The sequence below is a fragment of the Scylla paramamosain genome, chromosome 37 (assembly GCF_035594125.1).
Source record: "Scylla paramamosain isolate STU-SP2022 chromosome 37, ASM3559412v1, whole genome shotgun sequence".
Taxonomy (NCBI): domain Eukaryota; kingdom Metazoa; phylum Arthropoda; class Malacostraca; order Decapoda; family Portunidae; genus Scylla; species Scylla paramamosain.
In genome coordinates, this window is record NC_087187.1 from 10,128,610 (window position 1) to 10,154,980 (window position 26,371).

Consider the following 26,371-nt stretch of genomic DNA (forward strand, 5'->3'; position numbering starts at 1 on the left):
CCGGGGTGCCGAGCTACAGCATAGGACTACTGTGTAGTGTGAGCAACGGAGAATAGAGGGCCAGAAGCCGACAAGTGTGTTTTACTATTCGCCTTCTGAGGGGAGCCAGGGGAGAACACGGAGCGCCGCAGGGTAAGTTCACCGTCACGTATGCAGGAAGCACCGGACCCTAAAAGTGTAAGTGTGACGGCCCACGGGGTGGTGAAGTTACAATATATATATATATATATATATATATATATATATATATATATATATATATATATATATATATATATATATATATATATATATATATTGTTACAACCACAAATCCCAGCCCCTTCAACAAGCTGCTGCACTTGGACTAGGTTCCTTGAACCACTTCCTACATGGACTCAGCACAGGGCTCAAATATGAGTGTATGGGCTGGTGTCCCTTGTGACTCCTGCACCCTTTCCACAATGGTTGTAACTCCAGGTCACACTAAGGTGAGGTCACCAGACTGTTTTACCGACCCACAGATAAGGGAAATACTTCAAACAACACTTAACACCCACAGCTGCAGAAGAATCTATAACCACGTCTAGGAAAAAGTTACGGTACATACATGTGTTTGAGGTATAATACTCCATTAGACTTCCACCTTCTGTAACAGTCCTTCTGCTGCCCAACAGATTGTTATAGCCTCAAGCTGAATAGTATCATTTACTGTCCCCCTGGATGGCAGGCCTTGTCAGGACCTGAGGGAGTAAAGTTCACTACACAGCTAATTACTTAGGCCCTCTGCAGCTAAACTGCATCAGCCTGCAGTTGCATTTAAGACAAAACAGGGTCACTAACAAAACTACTACAAGAGAGTGCCCATGAGCACATAAGAGGGTCAGTCACCGCTCACTGCACAAACTGGACCTGTACAGTCGCACAGCTGAAAAGTCACTTCCCTGGGTATAGTGCATGGTATACACAACTACCTTTACTGGCAGACTACTATGGAGACTCTTGTTCTTTATAAATGGGAACAGCATGTGGCCAGTAATGACTCACTTATCCTCTTGAGGCAACTAACCCGGTTAACTAGTATCTTGCCTTAGTCTCCTCCAAATATTAGAGCACGTCTCAGTATGTCTGCTCCTTCCAAGCCCTGAGTAGTGACTGAAGAATGTGCCACTCTCCTGCTCTGTTGCTAAGGGGAGGGGGTACAGAGGGAGGGTGTGAAACACACACATATGGATACCCACCCACACACTGCTTCCCGCATGGTCTTTACTGGAATAAAACACTTTACTTCTAAAAATTCTACTGATTAAACTGGGGAGGCCATATGAATACTGATTACTTCATTATCAAGGGCAACTCTTCAACTACTAGATACTGGGTGAGTCTCAAATTAAATGGAAAAGGGAAAGTAAAAATAATTTATGTGGTGAATATTGTGCGGATAAATCTCTCAGGAGTTTCAGGCTGAATACATACATGACCAGGACGCATCTAAGTCTCATTCTTGGCTCTCTCTCTCTCTCTCTCTCTCTCTCTCTCTCTCTCTCTCTCTCTCTCATTATTCTTTTTTCATGCGTTCTTACTACTTTCTTCATTTTATATAATTTTATCTTGCTGAACATTACAATATATATATATATATATATATATATATATATATATATATATATATATATATATATATATATATATATATATATATATATATATATATATATATATATATATATATATACACACACACACACACAGAGGGTGTTTGAATAACCCCAGATACACCATTAACCAATACAGTTTTGTGCTTTCTCAGAGATAACGGTCTTGTCAGGTTGCATTTTTCATATTTTTTTTATTTACTTTGTAAAATGAGGGAAAATAACAAATCGTTTTATATATATATATATATATATATATATATATATATATATATATATATATATATATATATATATATATATATATATATATATATATTATTATTTTTTTTTATGTAGGAAGGATACTGGCCAAGGGCAACAAAAATCTAATAAATAAAAAAAATGCCCACTGAAATGCCAGTCCCATAAAAGGCTCAAAGCAGCGGTCAAAAATTGGTGGATAAGTGTCTTGAAACCTCCCTCTTGAAGGAATTCAAGTCATAGGAAGGTGGAAATACAGAAGCAAGCAGGGAGTTCCAGAGTTTACCAGAGAAAGGGATGAATGATTGAGAATACTGGTTAACTCTTGCGTTAGAGAGGTGGACAGAATAGGGGTGAGAGAAAGAAAAAAGTCTTGTGCAGCGAGGCCGCGGAAGGAGGGGAGGCATGCAGTTAGCAAGATCAAAAGAATAGTTAGCATGAAAATAGTGGTAGAAGACAGCTAGATATGCAACATTGCGGCGGTGAGAGAGAGGCTGAAGACAGTCAGTTAGAGGAGAGGAGTTGATGAGACGAAAAGCTTTTGATTCCACCCTGTCTAGAAGAGCAGTATGAGTGGAACCCCCCCAGACATGTGAACCATACTCCATACATGGACGGATAAGGCCCTTGTACAGAGTTAGCAGCTGGGGGGGTGAGAAAAACTGGCGGAGACGTCTCAGAACACCTAACTTCATAAAAGATGTTTTAGCTAGAGATGAGATGTGAAGTTTCCAGTTCATATTATAAGTAAAGGACAGACCGAGGATGTTCAGTGTAGAAGAGGGGGACAGTTGAGTGTCATTGAAGAAGAGGGGATAGTTGTCTGGAAGGCTGTGTCGAGTTGATAGATGGAGGAATTGAGTTTTTGAGGCATTGAACAATACCAAGTTTGCTCTGCCCCAATCAGAAATTTTAGAAAGATCAGAAGTCAGGCGTTCTGTGGCTTCCCTGCGTGATATGTTTACCTCCTGAAGGGTTGGACGTCTATGAAAAGACATGGAAAAGTGCAGGGTAGTATCATCAGCGTAGGAGTGGATAGGACAAGAAGGTTGGTGTAGAAGATCATTAATGAATAATAAGAAGAGAGTGGGTGACAGGACAGAACCCTGAGGAACACCACTGTTAATAAATTTAGGAGAAGAATAGTGACCATCTACCACAGCAGCAATAGAATGGTCAGAAAGGAAACTTGAGATGAAGTTACAGAGAGAAGGATAGAAACCATAAGAGGATAGTTTGGAAATCATAGCTTTGTGCCAGACTCTATCAAAGGCTTTTGATATGTCCAAGGCAACAGCAAAAGTTTCACCAAAATCTCTAAAAGAGGATGACCAAGACTCAGTAAGGAAAGCCAGAAGATCACCAGTAGAGCGGCCTTGACGGAACCCATACTGGCGATCAGATAGAAGGTTGTGAAGTGATAGATGTTTAAGAATCTTCCTGTTGACGATAGATTAAAAAACTTTAGATAAGGGGGAAATTAAAGCAATAGAATGGTAGTTTGAGGGATTAGAACAGTCACCCTTTTTAGGAACAGGTTGAATGTAGGCAAACTTCCAGCAAGAAGGAAAGGTAGATGTTGACAGACAGAGCTGAAAGAGTTTGACTAGGCAAGGTGCAAGCACGGAGGCACAGTTTCGGAGAACAATAGGAGGGATCCCATCAGGTCCATAAGCCTTCCGAGGGTTTAGGCCAGCAAGGGCATGGAAAACATCATTGCGAAGAATTTTAATAGGTGGCATGAAGTAGTCAGAGGGTGGAGGAGAGGGAGGAACAAGCCCAGAATCGTCCAAGGTAGAGTTTTTAGCAAAGGTTTGAGTAAAGAGTTCAGCTTTAGAAATAGATGTGATAGCAGTGGTGCCATCTGGTTGAAGTAGAGGAGGGAAAGAAGAAGAAGCAAAGTTATTGGAGATATTTTTGGCTAGATGCCAGAAGTCACGAGGGGAGTTAGATCTTGAAAGGTTTTGACATTTTCTGTTAATGAAGGAGTTTTTGGCTAGTTGGAGAACAGACTTGGCATGGTTCCAGGCAGAAATATAAAGTGCATGAGATTCTGGTGATGGAAGGCTTAAGTACCTTTTGTGGGCCACCTCTCTATCATGTATAGCACGAGAACAATATATATATATATATATATATATATATATATATATATATATATATATATATATATATATATATATATATATATATATATACACACACACATTATTCCCATGCCATGGATGGAAGTCTGGCTACCATATGATTATTGAATGTGCATCTGGCAGCATGTCTCAAGGCCATGGCTATTACACCCATAGTTGTCAAAGAAAAGAGAATACTATGAATTTTATGACCTTCAGCATCTGTGTGAAATGTGTGGGAAGGGATTTAATCATAAATCTGCCCTCACCTCACACATGGTGACACACAGTGGTATTAAGAATTATGAATATAAAGATTGTGGAAAGAAATATTCCCAAAAAGGTCAGCTTACCAAACATATCCTAACACACACTGGTGTTAAAAATTACACATGTGAAGAGTGTGGGAAGAAATTTATCCCAAATTCTGCACTTAAATTACACAACACGACACACAATGATGTTAAAAATAATTAATGTTTATAGTGTGGTAAGAAATTTGCTCAGAAGTGGGGCCTCACATTACACACCTGGACACATTATGTTAAGGGTTATGAATGTTTACAGTGTGGTGAGACACTTCTTTTGAAGTCTTACCTCAACAGACACACTATGATGCACACTGGTCTCAGTAATTATATGTGTGAAGTGTGTGGGAAGATATTTACTTACAAGTATCAGCTTACCACACATCCAAATGCACAGTAGTGTTAGAAATTACAATTGTCTATGAGAAGTGTGTGGGAAGGGAATTAGTAAGAAATTTTATCCCACCACACACATGCTAACACACAGTGGAATTAAGAATTATGAATGTAAAGACTGTGAAAAAAAAAAATTCCCAAAAGATCAGGTTACCTATCACATCCTGTTGCAAAATAGTGTTAAAAATTATCCATGTGAAGAATATGGAAAGAAATTTACCACAGATTCTGAAACACAGAGCATGATATAGTTATGTTAAAAATTATGAATGTTTCGAGTGTGGTAAGAAATTTGCCAGTTATTCTTGGCTCACAAAACACACCCTGACACACTGTTGTTAAGGATTATGAATGTCAAGAGTGTGGTACGAAATTTACACAAGTCGCAACTCAACAAACACACCCTGACACAACACAGTGGATAAAAATCATAAATGTGAAGAGTGTGGGAGAGTTTTATCCGAGTGTGGACCCACTAGACACATCCAGACACACAGTGGTATTAAGAATTATGAATGTGAAGTGTAGAAAGAGATTTATTTTGAAGTCTCCTTAAAAACACACACTGACAGTGGTGTAAAAATATTAAGAATTTTAAGATGTGGGAACAGGTTTATTCCCAATTCTTATTTCAATGAACACATCATCAGACACATTGGCTTGAAGAAGCTTAAGTGTGATGTATGTGGCAAGTATTTCAAGACAAGAGGTGATATTGTCAAGCACATAGTTTTTGATGTGTTGTATAGAAAAAAAAGTTTGGTTGTATCTGTCTCTGAGAATTTAAGTTGATAATGGTGGTGGGCTGTGTGGTACATCTGTAGTGTGAGTGGTGTGGTGTGCAGTGTAGTACATCTGTGGTGTGGTGGGCAGTGTGGTACATCTGTTGTGTGAGTGGTGTGGTGGGCAGTGTGGTACATCTGTGGTGTGGGTGGTGTGGTGGGCAGTGTGGTACATCTGTGGTGTGGGTGGTGTGGTGGGCAGTGTGGTACACCTGTGGTGTGGATGGTGTGGTGGGCAGTGTGGTACACCTGTGGTGTGGGTGGTGTGGTGGGCAGTGTGGTACACCTGTGATGTGAGTGGTGTGGTGGGCAGTGTGGTACATCTGTGGTGTTGGTAGGATGGTGGGCTAATGGTACATCTGTGGTGCGAGTGGTGTGGTGGACAGTGTGGTACATCTGTTGTGTGGGTAGGGTGGTGGGCAGTGTGGTACATGCATCAGCTGTGTTCAGAGAGGAAGTAATGGTCATAACAGTTTCGTTGGCAGTACTAGTGTGAAATTCAGTAAATGTGTGTATGGTAAACCAATTTGTTTATATCTTCAGTGTGTGTGTTTTTTTTTCTTATAACTGTAACCTCATCCACTCTGATGTCTGTTTCTTGCAACTTTGTTGAGTTTATAGTTTGAACACTTCCAAAATTCTTATTGGTGAATTGAAGCCCTATTTTATCAGGAACTGTGCAAGGAATTATATGATTGGGATGCTGCCATCAGGTGACAAAAAAAGACAATTTATGAGAGTAAGGGATATCTCATAATGACAATGAAGATTGATTTAATTATCATTACATTTGGCACTTGACATTCTAGACAGTTTAAAGTACATTTTAAAAAAAGTCTGTCTGCTAGCATCTTCCAGTATCAGAAGGAAGTATTCATTATTTTCATACAAAATATATTTTAAGTTTTCAGCAAATTCCATCCAAAGGAAAGATGTTTTTTATGAGGTTGTGTATATCATTCATGTGCTATAACAAATTGCCAAAGTGACCAAACAAGTCCACCAAACCATGCAGAGTACAACCATAGAGAGAGAGAGAGAGAGAGAGAGAGAGAGAGAGAGAGAGAGAGAGAGAGAGAGAGAGAGAGAGAGAGAGAGAGAGAGAGAGAGAGAGAGAGAGAGAGAGAGAGAGAGAGAGAGAGAGAGAGAGAGAGAGAGAGAGAGAGAGAGAGAGAGAGAGAGAGAGAGAGAGAGAGAAAGTGGAACCTCAGTTACCGAAAGCCTCCCTTTTTTGAACAATTTGGTTTTCAAACAAAATTTTGAACTCATTATTGTTTCGGTTGTGATACCATAATTCGGTTGTAGAGCAAAGTTACTTGATTTGAAATATTAAAAGACAAAGCAAAAGCTGATGTTTATTATTAATCTATAGTTTTTATAAATACCTACTTCATTTTTATGTATTTACAAGAGAGAAATAAAGTGCAAGACATTAATTCAATCTTTGAAATAAGGTAAATGTGATCTTGTTGAAAAGCCTCGATGTAAACAAACAGTTTTCTGCTCTCAGGAGTAATCTCGAGCCACCTGTGGCTCTATCGATAACCCCAACACTGTCATTATTGCAAAACTGCATTTTTCCAATAGCATTTCCTAGCAGCAAGATGCCTAAGCATTATGATCACCATTTTGGCAGTAAGAGGGTTTGCTACTCTGTGACTTGGTAAGGCTTCCCTTACTAAATCAGTCTAAGCAATATCTTCTCATGAGTTTTGTGTCACTAAATTCATTCATTACATCCTTTCTAGATAAATAATTTGTGAGCTGGAGATGATGTGAAGCAGCCATCTTGGCTGTGGGAGCATCTGTCATAAGCCAATAAGACAGTGTAGACTGGTATCTGGGAATGGATCAATCCATTTTACATTTATTCCTATGATGAAAATAGTTTCGGTTTTCAAACATTTCGAATTTCAAATAGCATTCTGGAATTAATTAAGTTCAAGAACTGAGGTTCCACTGTATATATATATATATATATATATATATATATATATATATATATATATATATATATATATATATATATATATATATATATATATATATATATATATTTTTTAATCCCACCATTTACAACATTCAAGAAATATCACTGGACAGTATCAACAGCACTACATTACGTGCTCATAATACATTAACAGGATGAATGACTAGAAAGATGTGTTGCAACCTGCAATATTTCAGGACAAATTTTCCTGAAATGCAGTACATATTCATGGTACTCTCAGCTTTCTCATAGTGAAGGAAAATCCATTTCTCTGAAACTACAATGTCCACTTGACAAGCTTTTAAGTTTCCTGGTCTGTAGTTCAAGTCACCTTTCTAAGTTAACTCTAGAATCATATTTCCTAAGCCTAGTTCTTGGTGGGAATCAAAGTCTGCTGGGCATACAAGCCAAGAACTACACTTTTCACTGCTGATTCTAGTCTGTGTATGTTCTCAGCTTTCCATCTTCTGGCAGTATATAGCACAAGAATTGTGGTGCTCTCTGTTGGAGTGAAGCAAATGACATCAGGGTTGAATATGAGATATCATTTGCTTTGCATTGACCAACTAATCAAGAATTTTGAGGTTTTCAGATTAAAATGCCAAGAATTCATGGCTTTAAGTTCAGTTCTTTTATACAAATTTTTAGAAACTGCAAAATAATAACAATATAAAATTAGGCAAAGGTGAGGCAAATCACCAAGAGGCATGATAAATCAGTCAGCTTGTGGCAACTCAAGGCAAAGTTACTATGTTCCACTCAGTTCTGCTATGGTTTTGACTCAAGGTGAAGATAAGCAATGCTCACCCAACTTCAGTTGTTGCTTTCTCATTTTCTTGTGTGTGTCGCTTACCTCACTTCCTCAAAAAGCACCATAATTCATTAGCTTCATTATGATGGATGCTGCTGAGGAATGGACAAAACAGGACAGTTCTGTAACAATTGAGTGTTAACTTTATACAACAATGAATGAACAACAAACACATACAATGAGCACACTGTAGAAACAACAGATAAACAGCACATCTCTGTCAACTCCTTTATTCCTCATCATTTGCCATGCACCAATAAGCTGTTGGACTTAGCAGAGCTATAACCTGGCCTGCAAATGCTTGTCTTGTTTAGTGCCAAGTATATTTACAACTGATGCCAATTTTTGTTGATCTGATGTAAGTCTTGCCTGTCCATCCACACTGAAAAGAAAATGGGGCTCATATATTTGGAGCATTTTGCAGCTACATATAATGCTTTCACTATGACACAAAACAATTGGCAGCACCAGAAGCAATGCATGAAGTCTTTACAAGAAAGCAATGAAAAGAATACATTTTGCAATTTCTTTCTAATTCAAAGATTGGATGTGGTTGTTGACCTTGCAAAGATGTCTGTGATTGGTAATTAGGGAAAAGTGTATCAACTGTCAGTCAAAGGATTAAGGGCACAATACTTTTTGTGAATACTTCTCTGTTTAAGTCTACACCATACAACTGATGTGATTTGTACTTCAATGAGGAGGTGTTTACTGATGTGCTATGAACATGTCAGGAGGAGGGAAGAGGGCCATGAACTTGGAAGAGCACTGGAATTGGAAGGTGGTTGGAAGGAGACCAGTAGTAAGTCTTAAGACTTTCAGACTGTATGGAGGTGGACATGAGAAGGACGAACATCTGAGAAAAGATCTACAACTGTAAAAATCTGGGAGATTCCCTATAAGGGAACAGAAAAATGTTAAACAAAATGATGGACGGTGATCTTTTGGTATATTTGGACAGTGAAAATCTTTATCAGTGACAGCCTTTTCAAGCAACACTCATTCCTGGAGCTCAGGCTTACCTGGTGGTCCTGGTAACTATACCCAACTTAGTGAAGGCCCGAATGGAATGACGAATGGAATCAAGGGAGAGTGCTGAGTAAAGCCCTGAAGAGCCAATGCACCTCTCTACTTGGCTCTGGATGGCTGTCACAAGCAAGCCATTGTCCTCCCACACCTGTGAGTCCTGCAAGAGCCACGAACATGTGATGACCAATAAATGGCAGAGTAATTGCTACACATCAAATATTTTCTTTAAACAGTACAGTAAAATCCCTCTCATCCGGCATTCGAGTATCCGGCAGCTTCAAGTATCCGGCACATTTTTCCCCGAGCCTTAAAATCAATAAAAAAATCAATGTGTACTCATAAAATCGATTAAAATTCCCGCACGAGGCAAACTTTGTCCCCTCACCACCAGAGCACACTGCTTCGCGCCACCCGCGGCCCACTGCACTGTGTTTACTCAGTGACTCAGTCCCGCGTGTGCACTGTTTATCGCCTGACGCCTTCATCATGCCTAAAGTTGTAGAAAAGAGGAAGCGTGTTGTGCTTACACTTAAGCAGCTGATCAGATCAGCTGCTGATTAAGATCAGCTGATCTTTGTTATGGTAAGATGCATGAGTGTAGGATGGTGATTGTGGACATAATTTCACTTCTATTCAAGTATCCGGCAACATTCAAGTATCCGGCATGTCGGCGGTCCCGTTGATGCCGAATAAGAGGGATTTTACTGTATCTCTTAAATGAGGTCACATTTAGTATCTTGGATATGGTAGGCCATTAAATACCTATATTAATTATTTCAGCACAATGGATATGAAGGCAGTTGCTGTGTTACCTACCAGAGTGATGGCAGTGCAGGAGTAGGTGAGGGTGAAGGGAGAGAGGAGGTGGAGCAGAGTGGTGATGAATGGACTATCACTCCGCATCATCTGTACCTGCTCCTGCACCACACTCACCTCCCCACTCCATGTCAGCACTGACAGCCCCTCCATGAAGTCCTGCAATCATCATAAGTGATTCACTAACAATATTAATAATGATTTATAATCATCACTATTATTGTGTTTAAGACACAAGAGTTTTTTCACCATTCTCACTTTTTCATAATGTAACATAACTACCTCCTACACACAGTACATCACCATACCAGTACACACATACACCCATTCCAATAAACAATGGATATTGTGAGAACACACAACCACACATTTAAGATCTACAACTCAATATTGTGGGCTTTTAAAACTATCTATGGTGCTTTATTTCCAGCACAAACTCTCTCCTCATTCAACAATCACACAATTATCAGTGGACTCACCCTGCCCTCTACTTCCTTCTCGAAGATGAAGTCAAACCAAAACAGAGATCGTAGGAATGCAAACCTCTCCTTCAAGTTTTCTGCATTTACAAAAGATAATGATAATTAACAAAAGTAAATATCTCATATATATCTATACTATTTTAATACATGAATTTTTCTGTCACTGCCACAAGAGCAAACTGGACCATATAAACAAAAGCTGGAAAAGTTTAAATTTTGAGAATTTTTTGGTAGTGATCTAGTTAGAAATTTTTTCTGCATTGTAATATGATGGTGGCAGAAGAATGGTGGATCTGACAGTTGATATAAGGAGCTGAATATGGTCAAAGAAAAACTGAAAGGATTGCGTAAGAAAGAACCTGAAATAGACAGGCTTGACTGAAGAAGAGGTAAAAGATTAAGTCAAATGGAGAAAACTGATAACGAGATCAGCAACCCAACATAAATGTAAGGAAAACTACAAAGATTATGCAGGGAACATAATTACTGTGAACTGATACTGATCTACACTCCATGAATGTGGCACACTTCATATACGAGTACTATGCTACTCACCAGTGTGTGGAGTGTTAGTTTCATGGAGGAGGGAATGGAGAGCTAGTGCCACCAGTGCGGGACGGATAAGAAGATGGATGGCCTGGTTGATGTAATGCTGCAGCATGAGGTGGGTGACAGCACTTTCCACAGTGGCAGCAGACAAATTAAGCTCTGGCAAGGTAAGAATTACCTTATAATTTGCTGTTAAGTTTACTTTGCTACTGATCACGTTTAAAGAAAATTCATAAGCTTTGTCTTAAGAATCACTGAATTTCTGCTCAAAGAAAATTAAATCTAAGTACAATTTGATGCAAATGTTCATCAGCTTCATTTATTTCATGCTTAATTTAAGATAAAAAGATGTTAAAGCTGGGCAGCTGCTTCTCATACATAAGTTTCTGCTTTCCTATCCATACTTTATGATAGCTGCACCTCTCTTCCTGAGTTAGTTTAATACATGTGCATGTCAAACACCTTATAACTTGCTAGGCACACATTCTTTCCCATAACAAAAGTATTACTGCCCTAATCCCATTTCCCAAATACCTATTGGAAAGACAAAAATCAATGACAAATCATACATACTCTTCTGTGTGGTGGGTGGATGTGAGTCTGCCTGGTGTATTCTTGAGATATACACAACTCTGTCCTCCCCAAGACTTGCTAGCTGTTTGTGTACACTCAGGCTCCTCACCACAGCTTCCTCCACAGTGCCTAGGAAAGGAATAGGTAGATAATTTCCATATAGCTTTATGGGAACTAAAAACTGTATAACATAATAACAAAGGGGGCAGGTATTAGTACCATTAAATATTACATCATTATCATTATTAGTTAGGTTTCAATAAGTGGTGGTCTTTGTTACACTACTATTAGAACAATGAAAACATCCTTGAACACCTCAACATATCCCACTAAAATCTGCTAAAAGTAATGAAGCAAGATGCCTAAAACATTTGAAAACATGGGCTTAACAGTGGACAATTATTGTATGTCTATCATCTGTCTAATGCATGACATGTCCTACACATGTCCATTTTTCTTTTCCTTGTAGTCAGGATGCTCTTAACTTTGATCAACTCATTTTACAACACTTCCCAAACCTCCCCTATAATCCTATAACAGTGCAAGGTAATACCTACCTTCAAGGGCCACAGCAGCGCCAGTCCTCCTAAGTATACCAATAAGCCAGGCCACCTCCTTTACCAGGGTTGCCAAAGGGAGTGACCAGCAGCCACCGTGGAGGGAACGGGCCAGCTGTATGCACACCACACTCCACACACTTGTCACAGCGCCTTGCTGAATCTGGCGCAGAATGTGGTAACCAAGACCCTCACATGCACACAACTGTAGGAGAAGTGAGACAAAATATGAAATTACAAGCAACACACTTCTTTAAACAATTTCTTTTCTTTATGTTATTACTAGAGGTGGATTGGATGTCAATTTTTCAATACTTGTGGATGCAGATAGTTTTAGCCATCAAGAGTTTTGCTCAATACAACTGTTTCTCTCTAGTTATTCAAAATGTCCACATAACATCTGCATTAATGGATGAGGATGTTAAAAATTATGTGGTCGCAGATTTAGATATCTAGTTCACCTCAACCTATTACTGGTCTTTTTTTTTTTTGCTTTTATTGCTATATGTTTAATTTAAAGTTTATCTGATATAATGTATGTCATTATCCTAATCAGATCTTTTTAATTTAGCTTCAATGGCTTTTCTAAATAATTTTTTACTACTGTACCACTGGCACTGATGCAGATTGTGGAAATTTGCATGGAGACCTTAAAATTCCACAGTAAAGTTTCTCCCCCTAAGTTACATAATATAGCACACACATCTTCCCCACCAATGTTCACTAGCTCAATGATAACATCCTTGCCTGTCACTTGGCAAGCTAAGGTTCACAGTGATGGAAATTATTTCCAATGAGAAGCATGCAGTTACTGGAGTATGTGGTGTATGAAAGATCATAACTACTATAAGCATAGATTAGACTACTGTGTGAACTCTTGAGCTTCCACTAGAAAGGATCTGGCAATAAGAAGTCTAGAAAATTATCTTCAAGACAGTGTTACTGAAGTGTAAGAGATGGTCTTTTACTTTACCTCACTTCTAGTGACAGAAGCCAGGTGGGCAGGAATGGATGCACTCAGGTGCCTGTCAACCCGTGGTCCCAAGTAGCTCCTCAGGGACACTGGCTCACCCATGTGAATGAAGATGTCTCCAAAACTCTCCTTCAGGATGCTAGTGGCTTTCAACAGGCCCTGAAGGATATATATATAATGCATCAATTTCAACACTCTGGATTTTCATTCATATGTGCAAAATCAATCTACAGCACATTTGTAAATTGTGACAAAGGCCATGATTGTTCAACTATAATATTGATAATTTTGTACCTGGTTTGTAAATTGCTATTATACTGTACTTAAGTCCTCACTGATATCAGTATTAAAGTTCCTCCATAATCTAATCCTTTCCTACTCACTGAGGTTGATTCAGGTGGTTTGGGGATCCCAAGGAGCTCATAAGCATAAAGTTTCTCCTCCAGCGTGCGGTCATAAGAGATGCTAATGGGTATAATGGCAAGGTCTGGTAGTCTGCCCCTAAGCCAGATCTCAGACACGCAACCCAACAAGCCTGAAGGAAAAATGGTACCTCAGGGTCATGACACATTGCAGGTACCCTTACATATTTCCTTCAGCTTCAGGAAAGTAAAAACTTAATTGCCAACTAGAGATGCAATTAACATTTTAATTCAGGAACCTTAAGGGATATTCTAGTTTGCTCATGACCAATAGATTTCGCTTTCAGAATCTTAAAATCAAAGTCATTTACTTCTCTTTGGTAAAATAAAAAAAATATTCAAGGTGCATTTCAGTACATTAATTTTCTTCTTTTGTGAAGTAGTACATGAAGTTTGAAGGAGCAGTTTGGTGGATGATAAAACCTTTACTAGTAAACTTAAAGGAATTTGAATACAATACAAAATATATTAATTTTGATTACGTAAAGTGTGAAATAAGTGAAGTTTTCCCATTACAAATGTCTACAAATCACGAGTGTGTTAAGAGTCTGAGCACCACAGTGACAGGCAGGATCTTACCAATCTTTGGTGGCAGTGACTTGCCGCTCCTGCTTCTCGTCCCTTCCAGGAAGAACTCAAGAGGCGCACCTGTGTACTCAACAATGGTCTGCACATACTCCTGTCACACACACACATGTATCATAAAGAGATAGTTATTGTATATGCATACTCTAGTCACAGTTCATACTCTTAACCCTTTCACTACTGATCAATCTTTCCTATAGCCATCTACAGCTTTTAAAAGGCTTACTTTCTGTACGACTTCTCTTATAAAAACGTACCATTGAAACTTTGAAAAGAGGAAATTAATTTAATATCTTTTTATGTTTCTCCAAACAACAAATTACAGTGATCTGAATGGTAAAAGATGATCATAGCAGTGAAAGAGCTAATGATAAGGAAGGGCGATCATGGCAACAAAAGGGTTAAGCATAGAATGAAAGACCTTTCTTTGCCATTTCCATCAATACTTCAAAACCTCATAAATTTTCACTGATTCTAGTCTGCAAATGCAATAAAGTAAAGTTTGTTTATGAAATTAAAAGGTGGACTCCTCAAATTTTGCTCTTACATTTCACTCACATGCATTAAAACACACCAAATAATAATTTCCCTCACTGCATAATCAAACATCTGCCTGATATCTCTTTCATTTCCCTCACTGCATAATCAAACCTTTGCTTGATATCTCTTCCTCTTACTTATCCAGTTTGTTTTTGCTCTTTACTAGCAGCCTTTCCTCTCACATTTTGTTATTTAATTTCACTCATGCACACTTAAACAATAAAAATTCCCTTCAACACACAGTTTATTAATTTTACAAGGGGTTGTTCCACATCTTGCCCTTTAGTTTGACATGCACACTCATACACACAGTACCTGAAATAATAATTCCCCTCACTGCACAGTTAAACATTGCCTGACACCTCTCCCTCCATTACTTGTTCAATTAGTTTATTCAAGCAGCTCTCTTCTCACTCTTTAGTCTGATATGCACACCCATACACACATAAACCAGTACCTGAAAGACTGCCCAGTATAAAGGATTGTCCATGAAGGAGCGGCGGATGTAAAAGGCACCTGACCCCCTCAATTTGTCCCCAATTACAGCCATGTTCATGAAGTCTGCAGACATAAAATGTCATTGAGGACAATTTAAGATTCATGGATAACTTTTTATTTTATATTATCTTTTTAGGAAATATGAACTGGCAACACTAAGGGAAGTAAAATTAATTTAACTACATGTATTTACTCTTCCTCCTCTTGTCTACATGTCCAAACCTTCTAAACAGTACAATTTAATTATTCCCACACCTATTTCAGAATCACAGGAGAACACAATGTGTGAGAGAAGTGTATAAGAGAATCAAATATAGATAAAATGGGTAGATATTCTAGTATGCTGATCTTTCTTATGGTCTGTTTAATTTACATGTGCAGTAACCCATCACGACATGAAAGACAGTATCATAAAATCATGGTAATAATGTAATTTCCAATCAAAACATGTTAAAATTTCTGTCAGGAGCTAACCAGACCACACAGATTTTTTTAATTGATTTTTCTTTCCTTGTGTGTTGTCAATGGCAACAAAGACCAAAAAATGTTGTCTTTATTGTTGACCCCCAAGAAGTAAAGAGAAAAAGGGTTCCAATATTCACCCATGCCTGCAGCTATGACAGGGAGTGGCAGGTTGTAGTGGTAGGCAATATAGGAGACCAGAAGGAAGTCAGCATAAGAGCGATGAGTTGGCAGCAAGACCACAGGAGTTTCCACATGGGTATTTCGTAGCTGGTAAGTTGAGGGAAAAAAACAGCATTACTTACAAAATATTCAGGGAATGAATATGGTTTTGTCCCTGAAATATGGGAGTTTAAAACATATCCTTCTCCATTCCCTGTACATTGTTAAGGACAAGTAATAGTTCCAATGGATTGAAAACTTCATCAAGAACTCAGTCCTTTCTATGAAACAAGAAAAGGAACAATTCTTCTTTTTATTTGTATAGTTTTGATACTTATGATTTCTCTTGATCTTGAACATTATATTTTAAAATTAATTTGCAGATGCTATCTCATATGTATAGACAACTGTAAGGCCTGTAAGAAAATGAACATGCTATTTGATGAAAACATGCATTGATAGTGTTATATACCTTCTCTATGCCATCTTCATTGATGAGAACTTTACCATAGATCTTCTTCATGATCTTTGGCAACACGAAAGCAAACTGACGGATGACCCCAAGCTCCTGTGTGTGGCCCATCTGCTCCAGGATATCCTCTACTTCAGCCTCAAGTGCCTTGCCATCACCACCTTCTTCCACCAGCTGTCAGGAGGTGAAGAGCCATCATTTTAGCTTTCATTATGCCATTTTTTAGGAACATACCAACAAGAGTGAATTTGATCTGAGACTGTCTTGACTTTTAATGATATGAAAGGAAGAGTTTAATTACTATAATATATGGATGAAAATATCCACAAAACATATGAGAGTAAAACTCGAAGAAAGAGTCTGAAAGGAAAAGAATGTATACGGGCAAGAAAACCTCAAAATATATAATAGTAAGACTGAAGAAAACCATGCTATCAAATATGGGAATACTTGTAAGGAAAAGTACTATACCTCATAATCATAAAGAGGGTGAAGTGAAAAGGAGACAATATAGGTCAATGACACAACCATTTCTCACCTTACTTATAGTGTGCCGGACACGGTCAGAGTGTATCACATGGTCAAAAATCTCCTTGCGGGTCATGTTGCAGCCATAGCGATAGTCTCCCCTTGACTGCCACTCCCTTATTGCCCACCGTAGGTCACTGGTGTCTCTTCTCTCAGCCAGCAGGTCAACATAGCCCTCTGTGACCTTGACCTTTCTGGGTGCTGGGGAAAGACACATATGGGCCTCCATGGTGCACCCAACACCTGGGCTCCTGAAATTATTTGATCAGAGAACAGTTATCAGACTGATTCCGAATATGTGCTCTATAATCTAAGTCATAGAGGCAGCCATACACACATGTTGGGTATTGCACCAAACTGCAATAATACCAAAATATTTATGATTACTGCAAGGAGTGTTCAGTGGATCATCTTATAAGGTTACATAATAACCTGGAAGTAATAATCCTAAAAGCCTAAAGGCCTCCCCACATAATCTAATGTAATAAACTTCTGGCTTGGTGGGCTGCACCAGTCTTTAAAAATATTACTGGAATATATGGAAATGACAACCCTTTCTGATGCCAACAAAAGTACATGAATACTGGTTTGAAGTTTACTTCTAAACAATTACCCCGATATTCCCCAAATTGCTGTAGCATAAAACTTTGAGATATAACAAATAAATACATGAAATATAATAAAAAATACATCAAAATAGTTTATACCCTAACACAATCACTTTCATCTGTCATAACCAAAGAAAAAATCGTTACCACATTCACACACTGCCCGTTTCCGTCAAACACAACCAATCCTACTCCATGATACGATAACTCGTTGAGAGGGAATTAATCCACCCTGCAAAATATTTAACACAACGCCGGCCGGCATGATATCTGTCAAGTCATTTTTGAAGGCGTTACGTCAAAGAGGAAAAGTGAACACCCTTAATATACAGCCACTATACATGCATCCACACATACTTACAGGTCACAAGAGGTCACTGAATAGTTTGTAGTCGAAGTATACACCCTTTCATAAGGATGGGATAATTTAGGCAGTGTGGAAAGGGTGGACGTCGTCTGCTGTGTTGTGAGATAATGCGGCGCCCTCACTTCGGTCCCGCCATGACCAGCGGAAATCAATCTTATCTCCATTTCCCGTGGCTGTCTCTGTCTGCTTCTCTGCCTCGCATTCTACAGTCTGGTATGAGAAATAATGACTGAACTCCTTCCTTTTGTTGCATATGTTTTGTAATATTGACAATGGCATCATAAAACCTGCAGAGTGATGTATTATCGATATTTCAGTGTCTTGAACTGATAATACAGAGTAGATTGGGTGTCCAGGGTATATTGAGGAACGAATATCACTATAAATGTCTGATTCTTCACTTGAAATTGGAGCAAATTGTAGCAGGATGATTTCTACAGGACAAAAAGGAGTTGTACCTTGCTAGATAGCTTTCATCTTTAAGTGTTGGGCCAGGAATGTGAATGTGCTCTTACCCACCTCATAATATTTCATGCAATTTCAAGCCAGCGTTTATTTATCCTGGGTGAAAACCGAGCCACCTTCAAGAGGGACATTTCAGTGTGACCTCTTAGATGACCTTCAAGGCAGCACCTACAATCTACACTTTCCAATAATCTTGAGAAAAAAAGCCACTTGTACTGTATAATAAATACCCTAATATAGCAAAACATACTCGAATTTGGCCTTGAAGGTGATAAATTCAGTGTCAGAGATAAAGCACTGGATCAGAGGTGTCATTTAGTATTTTCTCCATCGGCTGCTCTCGTTCTCCCTCACCATTCACTTCAGTGTTGTGGTGACCGGCGAGCAGGTTGGAATTGTGTGGTCTGGTGTCCTTCTCACCTCTGATTGACAGCATCATGTGTGAAACCACGACAGACACGGGGAATCCCTCACTCAACAAGCTGATAGAGGAGTGGCTGAGATGGGACAAAGTGAGTAACATGCTGAAATAAGGCGGGAATCAGGTGGTTCTTATTTGATGGTTTGATAGGATGTTGTCCTGTGTTACTCGTTTACCTGTCTGTATTATCTCCGTGTTACCGGCTTATTTGCCTGTCTATATTTCTTGTGCAGTTTACTCAAGCTGGTAATGTCTAGTCCTTTTTTTTTTTTATGCTAACTGATCAAATTATGTTTTCATAGAATTCTTTCTCAAGCAATGCATTTCTCTGGTCCGTTGTATTTAGTTAAACGTGTTCTGCGCATCCTTATAAAGTACTGGAGAATAATACAGCTTGTATATGTCATGATATATCAATGTATCTGTGCCTATTGGAGTTGATAAGATTAAATGGTATGCTTTTATTAAGTTTGTGGGGACTAATAATAACCATATTAGAAGACGATATAATTAAATGCTACATGCGAAAAAATAGAAGTGAATTAATCTGTGGTTTTGTTTATAAAATAATATGCCTTCGGTGTATGGGGCTTGCTTTTTGTCCTGGGTTTAGCGTAAGTTAAGTATTGACGGGGTTACAAGTGTATTTGCCACAGGATTTTATAGCAGGTGGTTGTTTTCAATTGTTCAGTCTCAATATCATTTACTGTAGAAAGCGAATCAGTACATGTCTTATCCATTTACCGTTGGCTACCTGTTATTTTGAGATAAACATAGGGAATAAGACACCCTTCAGTGTGTGTTTTCCATCAGTTATTGTTACGCTCCATTTCTTCCTTGTTCGGTTCGACTACTTTATGACAATACCGTGCCTGTCTCTTCCTCTTTCATCTTGGCTGCCAGACAAAACTATAGATAATACCATCCACACCCGGCACCTACAGCTTGACCGCAACAATTTCAGTAACAGCGTACTTTTTGCGTCTCTCTCTCTCTCTCTCTCTCTCTCCAGGTGTTACTGATAATGTTTATGAGAGAGAGAGAGAGAGAGAGAGAGAGAGAGAGAGAGAGAGATTTGGAGCGTGAAGATACCAATCCACCTTTGCCAGTTTCTAACCTTATGTGCCCTCACACAAGGCCGCTCAGCTTGAATGCCGCTGGCCTTGGTCTGACAGGGCAGTGGATACCAGACAGCCTAGAAAATGCAAGAATGGGAAGGAGTGGCGTTTCATAATTCACTGGTCGCGTGAATAAGAAGAAATTGTCTGCGTAATTTTTCGGCGAATTCTGGACTGTTGCTCAAGTAAATATCTGATCACGTGGTCCACCTGTTGGTATAGTTGCCTTTGTCATGTCCAAGGAGTGAGCCGCATGAGATTCGCGTCAAATTTTCGGCTTCTGAAATAAAAATCAGGGTAAATGAGATAGCTATTCATATCGATTTTCTGGAGAGAGAGAGAGAGAGAGAGAGAGAGAGAGAGTGTTTGTTTTTATGAAGATGAGGTATGCGGCGGGGCGACTGCAACGGTTTATCAGAAGTATTCGTTCATTGCTCGTCCTGAAATATCCGCGGTTAGAAATGAACGTTCTAAATGATGCACTGCGGGATGTGCCAGGACACAATTATTATTTCATTTTCTGTGTTATATTTGTTTTGTATCCAAATTGGAAATTGTGTGGTGACTATATTAAAATAAAGAAAGGAACAATAAAATAATAACTATCTCTTGTAACAGTTAATGTTGAGAGTTTCATAGTGACAAACACGTTTCATCTTTCCTCTGCCGGATAGAGAGAACAGTGAGTGATGTGAATTCTTGGAGGCCATGACGTCATAAGTGGAGCCGCGGAAGTCAACTACCGATAAACCCGACACTCACCTATCTCAACATTTGTCTTTATGCCTGCGTGTTCGGCCAATGGCTGCACCAGGAGTGATGATGGAGAGATGTCATTTCACCGGCAAAGTGTAGAGATTTTTCATGACCAATCTTATGAAATGCTAGAAAACTGGGTTAGATCATGAGCGCGCTAAAAGACGCGGGAAATCGTATGACGAGTTATTTCAAGATTTTCACTTGCAGTTCGTCTTTAATGAGATCCACTTGCCAGCAAATCAAATTTAAGTAATGCAGAGTTCTATATGTATCATCAGAAATGCAGTGAACACTTAGTATTAACTATTAGAAGTGATAAATTATATGATAAATCTTGGCGTGTGTGTGTTACAAACTCCTCTGCTACAATATTCACTTTTTGACTGACAGTTATGACTTACACAACCAAATAATAATCATATTACTGGAATATATAGTTCTTTGTGGCTTCATAATTAATATTAACACAGCAATTTCTCGCAACCTTGAAAAACTGCAAAAACATAGTGCTGGAGTGTCTTGAACCCTGGGCAGTGAGGAAGTCATTTGCGCCTCTGATTCCAAGGCCAACTTTTTTTTTTTTCTTCAAATGGAAAATTTTGAATGCCTAACTATTTTGGCTCCCTTTTTTGCGTGGGCCCGTGGTGACGCCCATCCCCCCCCTAAAGTCATTCCATGGCTGTCGTTACCATCCCTTAATCCATCATTGTAAATAATATATTGTCCAATTTAACCTAACCTAGCCCACTATATTGTAAGAATAGCAAATAGTTATTATGCATATTCTGTAGGAAAAAAAGGAGATGGATTCCATAGAATCTCACATTGTTTTTTTTTTTTTTTTTTTTTTATGTTAAAGGGAACCAGATCAAAGAAAAAAAAAAAAAACAAAGCACTTAAAATAGACTCGCTATTGCATGCATGTAAATATATTGGGATTGTTGTCTGTGCATTGTCTCCCTTAGATATAAATAAAAAAAAATAATTGCAGTATGTTATATGATATTGACACTCCATCTGTTCACTTAAAAGGCTGTCACCAAAAAGCTTACCCCACTGGCTGTTGTAGCATATTAGCATTGTACGTAAACAGCTTGTGATTTTGTCTGGGATCTGTTGTTTGTGTTTGTAAAATTGAAATGTTTTGCCTGTGATGTTTGCATCTGCATGATTGTTTTGTGTTTTAGTCACTGATGAGTCCACCTCGTATCACAATATAATGTATATCAATGATTGGTGTCTGAACAATTTAATGTCCTCTTTCTTGCCATACCAATGACATATATGATCATGTAACATGAATAATTGGCGACGAGTTGTCTCGCGCCATCCACATGTGGGTCTTTTCTTTTCTCAAAGTACCTCTTTTGTGTAGTATTTTTTTTTTTATTCTTAAGGTAAACCATAGAAGCTCGACAAAGAAGGCTATATCGGTGTAAGAGATTAAAAGTTTAGTAGATGGTCAGTGTAGGTAGTAAATGAGTACGATTTACAGATAATGTTTGTCTTGGCGTGAGTAAATATTTACTTTTCATAATGTAAAGAACAAAGGAAGGGAAATTTGGTTGTTTTTCTCTCAAACTTGTAAGTGCAATTCATGCTGTATGCGTTCAGTCACATTAATAATTACTAATCACATGATATATGAAGGAATTAAGGCAAAAACGAAAACTTTTACTGAGGATTTGCACACGACTCTTCCTAATATTTTGGGTAGACATAGCTCCGCCCACCAGATAGGTTCCGCCCACTGGTTTCACTCTTCACTGAAGAGCCGTATGTGGGAGGACCTCTCCCCTGTATCCTTCCTCCAAGTTTGAATTAGAACCAGCAATAGTATTTTCCTATGGAGTGTATATGTGGCTCGTGTATTGATTGCATTCTCATTTGGATTTTACTTTTTAACAGGCTTTAGTGAAAATTATTGGCGGTTTCAAGGATGCCTTTATGAGTTTAATAATAGTTTAATAAGGACTTTCCATCATCAATGAAAGAAAAAAAAATATCACGTGAACGCGACTGATCATCTCCGTGACCTTTAAAACTAGTCCTGATCGATGAGAGAATAAAGTGCTTCAGTAGTTCGTGCGAGGTGTTCTGCATGATGTTGATAGTGCAGGAATATTTAGAGCATGACGATAAGGGAGACACTGATAAGATCTCAAGCATATAGTGGCATGCAGGCGAACAGGAAGTAAGGAAATTGTGATGAGGCACTTCTGGTATTAGTGCTTTTTGTGTCCAAAAGACATGGAGTTATGCAAGAGAAAGACGAAGCTATTTGTTGTTGTTGTTTTTCTTGTTGTATAGTTCAAAGACACGTGGTTAGATAAATCAAGGGAAGATCTTACCAAGAATAATCACTTTATTGAGTAACTACAACTCATCTTTTCTATCAGTTACTCTTGGAGTTTGCCCGCTGGCATCCATTTGCCAGTTTAGGTATAGATAGTCATGGGATAGTAAGAACGGTAGACTCTCTCTCTCTCTCTCTCTCTCTCTCTCTCTCTCTCTCTCTCTCTCTCTCTCTCTCTCTCTCTCTCTCTCTCTCTCTCTCTCTCATTAAAGCGGCCTGTGTAGTGTTGAGTGTTGGCCGGCTAGGGTGTCTCAGTGCTGACACTGAGTGAGTGAGACTGTGTGTGTGTGTGTGTGTGTGTGTGTGTGTGTGTGTGTGTTTGGCCTTTCGTGTTTCATCTACCGTCAGTGCCTAGTCATACCTTTTTTCCTCTTCCTCCTCCTCCTCTTCCGTGTTGTTGTTGTTGTTGTTGTTGTTGTTGTTGTTGTTCACAATCATCACCTCTAACGTCACTCATCCTCTAGTGGTAGTAGCTGCAGTAGTAGTGGTAGTATTGGTATTATTATTATTATTATTATTATTATTATTATTAGTAGTAGTAGTAGTAGTAGTAGTAGTAGTTTGTTGTTGTTGTGGTGGTGGTGGTGGTGGCGGTGGTGGGTTATTTGCATAATTTTGGTCGTTATGGACACCAAAAAAACGTTCTTGTAAGTGAACTTGAAGCATAAGTAATCAGACTCTCAATGATAAGTTTGATGGGATATTATTCCCTCCATATTATTACGCTATATGTGTTGATTGGCTTCACAAGTTTATTGAGGGTTTCATTTATTTATTTATTTATGTAGGTATGTATTTATTTTATTGTTTTCACACAACCTTAAACTGGTTACTAAACGCATGTGGTTTTTACGATTACCTTTTATTATTACATTAATTGCTGCACACACACACACACACACACACACACACACACACACACACACACACACACACACACACACACACACACACACACACACACACACACACACACTCACCGAAGGATTCTATGCATTAAACAGGAGTGAGATGAAATTATTTTGGTTTTCAAATTGATTCCAGTAATAGTTTAACAAGAATTCTGCATGACAGATTTGTAACACTCATAGGAATTCAGCTAATTATCCCTGTGTGTGTGTGTGTGTGTGTGTGTGTGTGTGTGTGTGTGTGTGTGTGTGTGTGTGTGTGTGTGTGTGTGTGTGTTTAATATTGGAAATATTGGAGAGAGAACATCAGTGGAAGGGATATTTCAGAGAGAGAGAGAGAGAGAGAGAGAGAGAGAGAGAGAGAGAGAGAGAGAGAGAGAGAGAGAGAGAGAGAGGCAATTTCAGGCACCCCGCACATCGCGCAAATGCCTAATATTCAAATCAGTCCAGCTCAAAACTTTACGAGAGCCCAGTGATTGTGCTATATACCTTTGAATAGAACATTTCATTCTGCGTTCAGTGGTATGTATCTGCTCTTGTTGAGACAAATAAAAAAAATGGTGAAAATTGCAGAAAACTGACGTTCGCTTTATAAAAAGTTTTATTACGTATTTTCCGCATGCGCAATAGTGTTGCAAATATGACATGCTTTTTCGTTATAAGTTGTATTAGTCTTATTACCTACAAAATTTGGGCTTTATCAGTTCATTAGTTGAAAAGTTGGCGGTAATTTCAGGCACCGAGCACATCGCACACTTACCTAGTATTGAAATCACTCTAGCTCAAAACTTACCGAGAGCCCAATGGTTGTGCTGTATACCGTTGGATAGGAAATTTCATTATGTTCATTGATGTGTATCTACTCTCGCTGAGACAAAGGAAGTTGGTGAAAACTTCAGAAAACTGACGATCACTTTACAAAAAGTTTTATACTGTATTTTGTGCATGCGCAGTAGTGTTGCAAATTTGACATGCATTTTTGTTATAACTTGCATTACTCTGATTCACAACAAAATTCGAGCTTGATCTAATTTTAATTAGTTATAAAGTTGGAATTCTGACTTTGTGTATGCGCAGCGCTACTTGAAAGTTGACATAAGTTTCTTTAAAATTTGTTGAGCAATTTTTGATAAAGTCCCATTTTCGACACCTTTCTGCTTTTTTGCAAGTTACCCATTGACTTCACCCATTAGAAGATATAAAAGCTATACCATATAAAACTGATAGAGTTGTGCTATCACATGGTGCTGATTTAGCTAGATCAGCCGCGTAGTTTCGGAAATATTAGTGTTACGGTCGGGCCGGGCCGGGTGCCCGAGAAAGAAACAACAATCTCCATAGTAAACTTTGCTTCGCAAGTAATAATAATAATAATAATAATAATAATGATAATAATAATAATAATAATAATAATAATAATAATAATAATAATAATAATACGGCAGCTATTATTACTGCTGCTGCTGCTGCTGCTGCTGCTGCTGCTGCTGCTGCTGCTGCTGCTGCTGCTGCTGCTGCTGCTGCTACTACTACTACTACTACTACTACTACTACTACTACTACTACTACTACTACTACTACTACTACTACTACTTCAAAGATAATTTGTACACTTGATTTAACTTTCTAAATTTTCTTCACTCCTTCAAAATCGTAATCATCATCATCATCATAATCCTCATCATTCTTCATTGTCATCATCACCATCATCATCATCATCATCATCACCATCATCATCATCATCATCATCATCACCATCATCATCATCATCATCATCATTATCATCTTCATCGTCATCATGATCACCATCATCATCACCATCATCATCACCATCATCATCATTATCGTCATCCTCCTCCTCCTCCTCCTCCTCCTCCTCCTCCTCCTCCTCCTCCTCCTCCTCCTCCTCCTCCCTCCTCCTCCTCATCATCATCATTATCATCATCATCATCGTCGTCGTCGTCATCATCATCATCATCATCATCATCATCATCATCATCATCATCATCGCCATCATCACCATCACCATCATCATCATCACCATCATCATCATCATCATCATCATCATCATCATTATTTGGAGGAGGCAGTAGACACCTGCCGAAACGATAATTACTCCCAGTGAGGTCTAAAGCACTGTTCAGGGGGTGCTGTGAACTTATCATTAAACCCAGCTGTGACCTCAGTGAACGTTTCCCTTTGTGTCTCACAACACAAGGGGACAGTCACAGTCTGCCCTCTAAAGACAACTCTCTTCCTCCACACAAAACTACAAGCACCTAATAACACACACACCCTTCACTCAAAAATTTTAAAATCATGGCGACTCCTACACCAGCCTCGGAGTCCCCATCTGGGGAGGGGACCATAAATGTCCCCAGGTCGGACTGCATTTCCGTCGACGACCCTAAGTGTCTTGACACCCCCCTCA

At 38.8% G+C, this 26,371-nt stretch overlaps 3 protein-coding genes across 5 annotated transcripts in view; 1 reads left to right on the plus strand and 2 right to left on the minus strand.

The window, feature by feature from the left end:
- Window positions 1-4,525: 4,525 nt before the first annotated feature.
- On the minus strand, window positions 4,526-5,957 carry LOC135091223 (histidine-rich glycoprotein-like). Its single transcript, XM_063988668.1, has 3 exons — window positions 5,524-5,957; window positions 4,928-4,935; window positions 4,526-4,533 (listed from the first exon to the last, which is right to left on the minus strand). Exons 1-3 carry the CDS (start codon window positions 5,955-5,957, stop codon window positions 4,526-4,528), a joined length of 450 nt encoding a protein of 149 aa, XP_063844738.1.
- Window positions 5,958-8,504: 2,547 nt separating this feature from the next.
- LOC135091479 (dihydroxyacetone phosphate acyltransferase-like) lies at window positions 8,505-18,077 on the minus strand. Its single transcript, XM_063989145.1, has 15 exons — window positions 17,908-18,077; window positions 16,949-17,189; window positions 16,411-16,584; window positions 15,917-16,046; window positions 15,274-15,377; window positions 14,271-14,370; window positions 13,653-13,804; window positions 13,270-13,428; window positions 12,297-12,501; window positions 11,740-11,868; window positions 11,173-11,325; window positions 10,615-10,694; window positions 10,136-10,294; window positions 9,313-9,476; window positions 8,505-8,672 (listed from the first exon to the last, which is right to left on the minus strand). Exons 1-15 carry the CDS (start codon window positions 18,075-18,077, stop codon window positions 8,570-8,572), a joined length of 2,223 nt encoding a protein of 740 aa, XP_063845215.1. The 3' UTR covers window positions 8,505-8,569.
- The window catches only part of LOC135091480 (phosphopentomutase-like), a 38,455-nt gene continuing 30,104 nt past the window's right edge, over window positions 18,021-26,371 (plus strand). For 2 of the 3 annotated variants that reach the window (XM_063989146.1, XM_063989147.1), the window contains exon 1: window positions 18,756-18,890. In XM_063989146.1, the coding sequence (XP_063845216.1) occupies window positions 18,816-18,890 (75 nt within the window). In that variant the 5' untranslated portion in view covers window positions 18,756-18,815. Of the gene's footprint in view, window positions 18,127-18,755; window positions 18,891-26,371 lie in introns of those variants that run through there. The other variant, XM_063989149.1, reaches the window with a different exon arrangement.

What these genes read in the sequence shown, in the direction of transcription:
- LOC135091223 (XM_063988668.1), bottom strand. Translation starts at nt 5,957, where the DNA reads ATGACCATTACTTCCTCTCTGAACACAGCTGATGCATGTACCACACTG.
- LOC135091479 (XM_063989145.1), bottom strand. Translation starts at nt 18,077, where the DNA reads ATGGAGATAAGATTGATTTCCGCTGGTCATGGCGGGACCGAAGTGAGG. An exon ending in CTTCTGTCACTAGAAGTGAG is followed by an intron (nt 12,502 to 13,269) that starts GTAAAGTAAAAG and finishes CTTCTCCTACAG; the next exon opens with TTGTGTGCATGTGAGGGTCT. An exon ending in AGAAGGAAGTAGAGGGCAGG is followed by an intron (nt 10,295 to 10,614) that starts GTGAGTCCACTG and finishes TGATGATTGCAG; the next exon opens with GACTTCATGGAGGGGCTGTC.